The 10,623-nt window shown below is 48.2% G+C and overlaps 1 protein-coding gene across 1 annotated transcript in view; it reads right to left on the bottom strand.

The window, feature by feature from the left end:
* The window catches only part of RBM42 (RNA binding motif protein 42), a 7,737-nt gene extending 1,895 nt beyond the window's left edge, over positions 1 to 5,842 (bottom strand). Inside the window, exons 1-8 of the mRNA XM_007470997.1 lie at positions 5,712 to 5,842; positions 5,330 to 5,474; positions 3,940 to 4,024; positions 3,770 to 3,844; positions 2,189 to 2,254; positions 1,936 to 2,111; positions 1,112 to 1,444; positions 676 to 793 (exon numbers count right to left, since the gene is read on the bottom strand). Coding sequence (XP_007471059.1) covers positions 676 to 793; positions 1,112 to 1,444; positions 1,936 to 2,111; positions 2,189 to 2,254; positions 3,770 to 3,844; positions 3,940 to 4,024; positions 5,330 to 5,474; positions 5,712 to 5,839 — 1,126 coding nt within the window. The 5' untranslated portion in view covers positions 5,840 to 5,842. The remainder of the gene's footprint in view (positions 1 to 675; positions 794 to 1,111; positions 1,445 to 1,935; positions 2,112 to 2,188; positions 2,255 to 3,769; positions 3,845 to 3,939; positions 4,025 to 5,329; positions 5,475 to 5,711) is intronic.
* Positions 5,843 to 10,623: the final 4,781 nt, after the last annotated feature.

Raw genomic sequence — 10,623 nt, 5'->3', positions numbered from 1 at the left:
CAAAAAAAAAAAAAAAAAAAAAAAGAAAAAAAAAAAACAATCTAGTGACACAAAACTGCATGTATCCTCGTTCGGGGGGAAAACAGCTATAATATAGTTTGGGGACAACTGGGAAAATATGAATATAAACAGAATATGAGATGCCACAGAATTATTGTTAATTTTCTTAGATGTGTTAATCGTCTAATGATATGAAAGAAAATATCACTTTTCTTAGGAGATGAATACTGAGGTATTTAGTAGTGAAGTGATAACTTCATTTATAATTTACTTCTAATGACTGAGCAAAAACCAAAAAAAGATACAAACATATGGAGAGTTAGAGTGAAACAGCAAAGTGTTAATCGCTGAATCTAGGTGGTAGATATATAGTTGTTAACTGTGCAGTTCAGTATTTAAAATTTTTCATAAAAAGTTAGGAGACAAAAGAATGCTCTTTCACTTTTAGCAAGCCAGGCCCCTCATGAATGAAACAGAGGCCAGAAGGTCCTAGGCGCCAATCCCCTCCACCTAGTTCTGTTCAGTGGCCGGGCGAGGGCCTGCCCCCACGGTGTCCTAGTCTGGCTCTCCCCGGGGTGGGCTAACAACAATGCTGCCCTGCAGAGAGGTGTGCAAGTTACCTGGGTCGTCTTCCCTTGGTGGAGCAGCACAGACCCTGCACTCGAGCCCACTTACCTGCATCCCACTCCAGCAGGCTGGGGTCCTCCCAGCTGCTCCCAGCTGCTGTGCGAATGCAGCGTTTCAATTTCTCTGGCTTTCCTTTCTTCTTGTCCTCACCTAGAGGCTCTGGGACCTGCAGAGGAAAGGGATGGGGTGCAAAGGGCTTGATGCTGGAGTCTGCTGGACCCGTATGCCCTCTTCATGTTCTCCCACTTTCCTCTGCCCACCCGGTCCTCCCGCCTCCATAGCTGGGGCACTGGATGTGCTGCTGGGTGTCAGGTGTGTGTGTCTGCCTCCCTCTTCCCCATGTCCTCCCAACCCCTCCAATTTCCTGGGTCGCTCCTACCTCCACAGATAGAAGATGACATGTGTTTCTGCGTGAAGAAGCCCCTGGGCTCCTGTCTGCCCGATCAGCCCTTTCTGTGCCCCCACTGCTCTGCTCCCTGCCTACCTCAAGAGCCATGAGGCCAGGGGGTGGTTCAGGCCGAGGGGGCCGGGGTCTCGGACGCAGGGACAGGAGCTCAGGAATGCGCAGCGGGGGCAGTAGGCCTCGCACAACTTCCAGCGGCAGGGGCAGGGGCTCAGGCTCGGGCAGAGGCATGGCCAGGGCCAGTGGCAGGCTGGGCCCAATGACTGCAGGGCCAGCTGGGGTGCCCCCTGCCCCCACAGCCACCGCTGCGCCAGCCTCCTCTAGCCCGGCCGCTGCCGCCACGACAGCCTCCTCCTTCTCTTTCAGGCCCAACCCCAGGCCGAGGCCCAGCTCTCGGGGTGCTGCTGGCTCTTCCTGTAGGAAAAAGGAGGGCATGAGGGGGGCCAGATCACAGGCTCAGACCTCACTACCACCTCCATCCTGTACAACAGAGCAAGGGCCTGGGCGCCAGAGAGCAGGCAAGAGACACCTAGACAGGGAAAGGAGTCTCTAGTTAGAGAGAAACACAGGGATAGAGAAACATAGGCAGAGAGACAGACAGACATAGGGACAAAAAAAGACATGAAGACAGAAAAACAGAGACAATCAAAGGAAAAATAGAGATACAGAGAGAGTACACCTGTAACTTGTGTTTTCTCTCTATACTTTCCTTATAAAAAGAAAAAAACAGAAAGATATGGCCACAGAAGGAAAGAGGGAAAGACAGAGACAAAGTCAGAGAGTGAGAAGGCAGAGACATGAAAAGCCACAGGAAAGGCAGACTTGGTAGACACAGCCCACCGGGCCACGATGAGGGCCTCCCTGCCCACTGCACCTCTGACCCTCAGTTCCCTGTCCACACTCACCAGAGGAGGCCTCAGAGCAGCCATGGAGCCCAGAGGGGGCCCTGGGGCCCGAGCCATCGGTGGCAGCATCATAGGTGGTCCAGGGGGGCCAGGCAGAGGGGGGCCCACGAGGGCCTGGTGAGGGGGCCGCAGAGCCATAGGGCGGGGGCCACCTGCTGTGGAAGAAAGAGCAGAATCTGTCAGGGTGTTAGTGGAGAAATCGGAGGGCTTGGGGAGGAGTTACGTGGCAGGATGATGACCCTGGCCCCCTCACCTGCTCTCTGCAGCACGTGAGGGATGAAGGCTGGATGCAGAATAGGGGCCCTCTGGGGGGCCGCAGCTGTGGGAGAGATGGGGGTGTGTGTCAAGGGGGACTGGGGCACTTGGGGCAAGGTGTGTGCTTGTGGGTACTCTCAGAACCAAGAAATCTGGAGAAGAGCCTGGGGAGCCTTCTGGGAGATGCAGGGTTCTTTTCAGTTGTTCATTCAGCAAAAACTTACCACTGATGATTTCCTCTGGGCCTGGCCCTGTCCTGTGCATTGCTAGGGACACACCAAAGACCAAGGGCTCTAAGGGAGCTCCTGGTCCAGAGCAGGAGAGAGCAGACCTATCACCAGAGTGACAGCCAGAGAGATCAGGGCTGGGATGGGGGAAAGCCCAGGCAGAGTGATGGAGGCTGGGAGTGGGGAGCCCAGGAAGCAGTGGGAGCTCAGAAGACCTATGCCGGGGGGACTAGAGAAGGCTTCCTGGAAAAAGGGACCTGTGAGCTGAGACCCAGAGGATAATGAAGAGTTGGTCAGGCAAAGGGTGAGTTTGGAAATATTACTAGCAAGGAGAACATTTATAAACAAAAATTTTTCCCTTTTCAGTTTACTGTAATCGTAATAGAGGAAGTTAGAGTCAGAGAGCATCATAGGAGCATGGTCAAGAGGTCAGTAGGCATCCAAGCAGTCTTGTTGGCTGAACCGTGTGTGTCCTCTGGAGGGCACTGGGGAGCCACAGCAGGGTTGGAAGCTGGGCAGGGGACTATGTCAGATATGCACTTTGATCAAAACCATACTAAAGTGTAGGAGGTGTTAAAGCTTCTCAGATATCAGATTAAAAAGTGTAACAGGATTTAAGTAGCACAATTAACAAGTACAATCTAATAGAGATCACACCAGAACTTTACAGAACACATACCTTTTCATACACATAAGGAAATACTAATGTCACAAAAATTGTGTGTATAAAGGTCATCTCAACAACACAAAGTAGGCGTGAGTGACCTGTGGAGAGGATAGGTTTTAGTTGATTTTGGTTAGCTTGATTTGGGTTTAGTTGATAGGTTTTGGAAGATTAAAGTTGGGTGACAATGAGCAGGGGAGAGAAGGGACCTCAACAAGAGCCCTGCTGGTAGATCCCAGCAATGTTTGGGGCTCCTGAGGAGGAAATGCGGATCTCTCTCTGCAAGGGCCTGGGTGATGTAGGGTCTTGACTGACAGGTGAGGAGCACAGGTGCTCGTTTGATGGTTTGTTCATCCCATCAACAGAGAGCATGCAATACTTACTAGCTGGCATGGACCTTATATTTTAGAGAAAGCAAAAGATGATAACCATAATAAATAAATTGTACAACTGTTCTAAAGCATGAAGTGCTATGAAGAAACATAGCAAAGCAAAGGATTAGGAGTGACAGTAAGGGGGTTGGTTTGCAGTGATCAAGTGAAGCCTTACTAATGCCAAACTGAAAAAGTACACGATCAGGTTCATGCTTTAGAAAGACAATGACATCATGGGGATGAAATGGAAAGGGCGAAGTAGTTGAAACAAGAGTGCTTTGGTGAAATGCGGGATTTCCTGGCCCCAGACCTACCTGCTCGCCGCAGGAACATGGCTTCTCGAGCCTCTGGACTGTCCAGGTGACTCCGATCACCAGGACCAAAGCCAACTGTTGGGAGGGGAGAGATGAGGATGGTTGGAGGAAAGTCCCAGGCATCCCCTTTTCACTACCCTGCCTCCCTCACTCCACCACTCCTTACTTACCTGGGCCCACAAAAGGTGGGCCACCCACCATGGGAGGAACCACTGTGGCTGCAGCGGCTGCTCGGGCCTCCAGAGTCTGCTGGACCTGTTGGAGAGGAGGCTTCAGTGAGAGGCCTGATTCAGTTGCCCCCAAGCTGCCCTGGCAGGCTCACCTGGGAGGCCAAGGGCTTCATTCTTTGCACTCTGTGGCTATCTATCAAACTTTAGGTCTCGGCTAAAACATCACTTTTCAGAGAGGCTTTTGGGATCACACTAGCCGAAGGTGTCCTTAGCCCCTCCCAGTTGCAACTTCTCTCATCATCCTGCTTCATCTTCCCCAAAGCACTTAGCACTACCTGAAATTATGTCTAGCGTGTCCTCCTTCTCTCTCGTGCCATCACCCTGGTCCAAGCCACCATTATCTCTTGCCTAGAGTATTATGGTAGCCTCTTCCTCAGACTCCTTGACTCTGCCCTGGCCCCCTATAGTCTGTCCTCCAAACACAGCCAGAGCGACCCTGGTGACATCTAAGTTGGATCACATCACCTCGCTGCTCAAAACCCTTCAACTGCTTCCCATCTCAGAGTAAAAACCAAGGTCCTTGTGATGACCAACAAGGTCCTACTAGATCTGTCTCTACCACCTCGCTGTGCTGTTCTCCTCCCACCCTCTCCCTTGCTCACTGCATTCCAGCCACACCATTCTCCCTGCTGGTCCTTGAACATGTCAGGTATGCACCTACCTCATGGCCTTTGCATTGGCAGTCCTCTCTGCTGGGAATACTCTTCCCCCAGATATCTGCCTGGTTCCCTCAATCATGCCCTTTATATCTTTGCGTAAATGTCACCTCCTCAGAAAGGCCTTCCCTGATCGCGCTGATAAACCTCTGCCCTTCTTACTCTACTTTGACCTGTCTCTCAGCAGTAAAATGTAAACTCCAAAAAGGTAGTGATTGTTTTTCTGTTTTGTTCTCTGCTATATGCCTAGTGTCTAGAATAGTGTCTAGTGCAGAAAAGGCACTGGAAAATTATCTGTTGAGAGAATAAACAAGTTTCATTTACTTGTTCTCTTTTCAGTAGTCTCTCTCTTCACTACTCATATATACTTAGCTATGGAGCACTTGAATGTGAGTAATGATACTGAGGAACTATTTAATTTTAGTATGAATTTTAAATAAATACAGAACATTTCCATCATTGTAGAAAGTTCTACTGGCCAACATGATCTAGAATAAAAGCTCCCAAAGGGCAGAAATATTGTTTGTCTTAGTCACTACTCTGTCCTCAATGCCCGGCACCTGAAATATTTGTCACACTAATTAATCAACAAGCCAACATGTTAACAGCTCTCTGTATACAAACACTGTGTTCAGAGGCAACGTGCTCTATTATATGCGTTAGTTCAGCCGTACCTGCTGGTATGTGTTGGTGGCGATAATTGGGCGGATCACAGGAGCTGCTGGGACTTGCATTGCTTCTACCGTGGGGACGGTGGGCACCGCAGGCACAGCAGTTGGGATTCCTGTAACCGGAGCCCCCAGAACTTCCTGCGCAAACCGGGGGGGGGGGGGCAGGACAGACACCACAGCTCAGGACCTTGCACCAATTCTGGAACGCTGGGTATATCGCGACAGCGCCTTCACCCCTGCCAAGCTCTCCATCTTACTCCCGCCCCCACAATCCCGAAAGTCCCATTTCCCCAAGATAGAGCCATATGTCGGGCCTATCGTGGCCTGGAGGGTCCAGGGCTCTGGCTGTGGGACGGCTCTTATCGCGCCCTGTCGCGGGCCTTACAGGGCCATCTCCGCCTCCATCTCCTTCAAGCGTTCCTCGCCGCTCTTGCCCGGGATGCCAGCACCAGGGCCCGGGACCACAGGTCCTCCTGCACCCGGGAGTCCCGGGGCTGGCCCCGCCCCGGCCATCGCTGCTGCCGTCGCTGTCGCCACTACTACCGCCTCAAATCAGTCGCCTCCGCCGGTTCCGCGGTGTACTCCCTGGCTTCGTCAAAGTGGGCGCCAGCGGATGACGTCTCAGCGAGAGTGACGGGCGCCGGTACATGACATCATGCGCCAACGGGGCTCGTCAACGGGGATCTAGGGCCAATGAGAACCCGGCGACACCCGAAGGGCCCTCCCCAAGGAGGAATATAGGCCAATCAGAGTGCCGGAAAAACGAGTTTTACGGAAGAACCTGAGTCTATGAGAGTGCAGCCGAGCGAGACCGCCACGCCTACATGGAGGAACACGGGTTAATGAGAGTACTGTAAAGTCAGTTGTCCCCGTTCCTGAAGTGGAAACTTGATCTTTAAAAACTCAGGAAAGTTCGGAGGTCCCGCCCTTGCCACCGCGAGGCCCGTTCCGGAAGTTTTAAAACACACTGAAATCCGAATGATCCCAGGGCAGGACGAGGCTGGATATAGCTGGGGGCCGTGGTCGCCCACTCTGGGGTAGACGGACACGCTACCACACAGTGAGTCCCAGAAAAAACAGGGATATGATGTGGGAAGCTCAGATGAGGTGCCTGACTCAGGCTTCCTGGAGGAGGTGCCGTCTGAAAACTTCTGCTGGATGAAAATGAGAGAGATTCTGGGTAGGAGGAATACAGTTCATGCAAAGGCCGAGAGACAGTAGTCAAATGCGTCACCTCATAAGGTCACGTGTATAGTTTCGGTGTCTGTGCTTTCTAGGGACACAGCTGACCCCTCCTTTTTTTTTTTTAGTCCTCAAAATGTTTTATGAATATTTTCAAAAATACACAACAGTAGGGAGAATGAACATCCACGTACCTCTCAACAATTACTAATATTCTACCCTTCTTGTTTCGTCTATACTTCTTTTATTTTTTTGCTTTACATTATAGCAAATTCCAGACGTCTATCAATTCACCCATAATTGCTTCATGATGTCTCTCTAACATAAGGAGTATTTAAAAGGAGACAAAACAAAACAAAAACAGCATTTTCACACCCAAGAAAATGGGTATCTTAGTATCATCTAACACCCCGACTGAGTTCAATTTTCTCTGCCTCAAAATGTCTTTCTACAAGGGACTTTCCTGGTGGCGCAGTGGTTAAGAATCCGCCTGCCAATGCAGGGGACACGGGTTTGAGCCCTGGTCTTGGGACGATCCCACATGCCATGGAGCAACAAAGCCAGTGAGCCACAACTACTGAGCCTGCGCTCTAGAGCCCGCGAGCCACAACTACTGAAGACTGTACACCACAACTACTGAAGCCCTCTCGCCTAGAGCCTGTGCTCTGCAGCAAGAGGAGCCAGTGCAATGAGAAGCCCGCGCACCGCAACAAGGAGTAGCCCCCACTTGCCGCAACTAGAGAAAGCCCGCGTGCAGCGACGAAGACCCAACGCAGCCAAAATAAATAAATAATAAAAACAAAAACAAAACTTAATGTTACCGCTTGACTTGGTTTCTTGAAGCTCCAGTTTGAATCAGCGTAAATGAATGCTTTGTTAAAATACTTTGTTTGCTTCTGTGCTAGAGATGTTATAAGAAAAGAATAGGATGCCTTAAAAAATTATTATTAACTAGAGTCCATACTTTATTCAATTTTCCTAGTGTTTACCTAATCTCTTTTCTGTTTAAGCATCCCATCCAGGATAACACATAACATTTAGTTGTCTTGTTTCGTTAGGCTCTTCTTGCCAGTGACAATTTCCTACTCTTTCTTTTTCATGACTTTGATAGTTTTGAGTACTGGTCACGTATTTTGTACAATGTTCCTCATGTGGTTTCTGTCTGATGTTTTTGTCATTATTAGGCTGGGGTTATGCTTTTTTTGGGCGGGGGAGGGAGACCACAGAGGTAAAGTGCAATTTTCGTCATATCATACCAAGGGTTCATACTATCAACATGAATTATTATTGTTAACTTTGATCTCCTGAAGTAGCCCTTGTCAGATTTCTTTACTATAAAATTACTTTTTAAAAACTCCCTGGGGGCTTCCCTGGTGGCGCAGTGGTTGAGAGTCCGCCTGCCGATGCAGGGGACACGGGTTCGTGCCCCAGTCCGGGAAGATCCCACATGCCGTGGAGCGGCTGGGCCCGTGAGCCATGGCCGCTAAGCCTGCGTGTCCGGAGCCTGTGCTCCGCAACGGGAGAGGCCACAACAGTGAGAGGCCTGTGTACCGCAAAAAAAAAAAGAATCCACCTGCCAGTGCAGGGGACACGGGTTCGAGCCCTGGTCCAGGAAGATCCCACATGCCGCGAAGCAACGAAGCCCATGAGCCACAACTACTGAGCCCACGTGCTGCATCTACTGAAGCCCACGCGCTCTAGAGCCCGTGCTCCGCAACGAGAGAAGCCACCGCAATGAGCAGCCCACGTACTGCAACGAAGAGTAGCCCCCGCTCGCGGCAACTAGAGAAAGCCGCGGGCAGCTATGAAGACCCAACACAGCCAAAAATAATAAATAAATAAAAATTTAAAAAATAAATAAAATAAAAACTCCCTGGGCTTCCCTGGTGGCGCAGTTGTTAAGAATCTGCCTGCCAGCTCATGCAGCTCAGTATCAAAAAAACAAACAACCCAATCAAAAAATGGCCAGAAGACCTAAATAGACATTTCTCCAAAGAAGATATAAAGATTGCCAACAAACACATGAAAAGAGGCTCAACATCACTAATCATTAGAGAAATGCAAATCAAAACTACAATGAGGTATCACCTCACACCGGTCAGAATGGCCATCACCAAAAAATCTACAAACAATAAATGCTGGAGAGGGTGTGGAGAAAAGGGAACCCTCTTGCACTATTGGTGGGCATGTAAACTGATACAGCCACTATGGAGAACAGTATGGAGGTTCCTTAAATAACTAAAAATAGAACTACCATATGACCTAGCAATCCGCTACTGAGCATATACCCTGAGAAAACCATAATTCAAAAAGAGTCATGTACCACAATGTTCATTGCAGCACTATTTACAATAGGCAGGACATGGAAACAACCTAAGTGTCCATAGACAGATGAATGGGTAAAGAAGATGTGGCACACACATACAATGGAATATTATTCAGCCATAAAAAGAAACGAAATTGAGTTATTTGTAGTGAGGTGGATGGACCTAGAGTCTGTCATACAGAGTGAAGTAAATCAGAAAGAGAAAAACAAATACCATATGCTAACACATATATATGGAATCTAAAAAAAAAAAAAGGTTCTGATGAACCTGGGGGCAGGGCAGGAATAAAGACGCAGATGTAGGGAATGGACTTGAGGGACACAAGGAAGGAGAAGGTTAAGCTGGGACGAAGTGAGAGAGTAGCATTGACATATACACACTACCAAATGTAAAATACATAGCTAGTGGGAAGCAGCTGCATAGCACATGGAGATCAGCTCTGTGCTTTGTGACCATCTAGAAGGTTGGGATAGGGAGGGTGGGAGGGAGATGCAAGAGGGAGGGGATATGGGGATATATATATGCATATAGCTGATTCACTTTGTTATACAGCAGAAACTAACACAACATTGTAAACCAATTATACTTCAATAAAGATGTTAAAAAAAAAAAAAAAAGAATCTGCCTGCCAGTGCAGGGGACACGGGTTTGAGCCCTGGTCGAGGAAGATCCCACATGCCGCGGAGCAGCTAAGCCCGTGCGCCACAACTACTGTGCCTGTGCTCTAGAAACCGCGAGCCACAACTACTGAGCCCGCGTGCTTAGAGCCCGTGCTCCTCAACAAGAGAAGCCACCGCAAATGAGAAGCCCGCGCACTGCAATAAAGAGTAGCCCCCGCTCGCCGCGACTAGAGAAAAGCCCGCGCACAGCAACGAAGACACAACCCAGCCAAAAACAAACAAATAAATAAATAAATAACTTTATAAAAAATAAATTAAAAACTCTCTTTTTATGCTCTTTGGAAGGAATTTACTATGCACAGCCCATACTTAAGGGGTGGAGTAGTTAAGCTCCACCTCCGTGAGAGTGAGAGATCTACATAAATTATTTGGAATTCTTTTGCACAAGGGATGTCTATTGTACCCCCTTTATTTCGTTATTAAATCACTTGTATCAGTATGGACTCATGGATATTCTATACTTTCGGTTATTATACAATTACACTTTAGTTACTTTGTTGCTCAAATTGTTCCAGCTTTTAAAATCCTATTAAAGTCTTTTTTTAACCTGAAAATTTCCCATCTCCTGCCTTTTTCTTCCTCCCGCTTTTCTTTCTCTTTCTCCCCCCACCCTCTCTTTGTTTTGTCTTCTATTTGTTGCAGAAACTGATCAATTGTCCTAAAGGACATCTCACATTTTGAATTTAACTAATTATGTTGTTTCACTTGTTCCTCACTGCCTCCTCTCCCTTTCTTATTTATTGCAGTGACAGAAGCTTGATTAGGTTTAGGTTTAATTTGGTAAAAGAATACTTAAGAGGTAATCCTACTGTATCCCATCAGGAGCACATGGTATCTGGTTGTACTCCTTTGGTGATGCCAAGATTGATCAGCAGTGTCATCCTGTTCCATCCATTTTAAAAAGCTCAATCAATCTTTCCATTAATAGTTTTAGCAGCACTTGATCATCGTTACCTGTATCTATTACTTATTAACATATGGAAGATAGTGGTTTTCGAATTTTATCATTCTCTCTGAAATTATTAGTGACTTTTATAAACGTCCTCCTTATCAGGAATTGGGTTACTTGTTCACATACTGGAAAGAAGACAGAAAATGCTTGATTCTT

Source organism: Lipotes vexillifer, unplaced genomic scaffold (assembly GCF_000442215.2).
Source record: "Lipotes vexillifer unplaced genomic scaffold, Lipotes_vexillifer_v1.1 scaffold182, whole genome shotgun sequence".
Taxonomy (NCBI): domain Eukaryota; kingdom Metazoa; phylum Chordata; class Mammalia; order Artiodactyla; family Lipotidae; genus Lipotes; species Lipotes vexillifer.
This window is presented reverse-complemented; position numbering and strand designations above follow the sequence as displayed.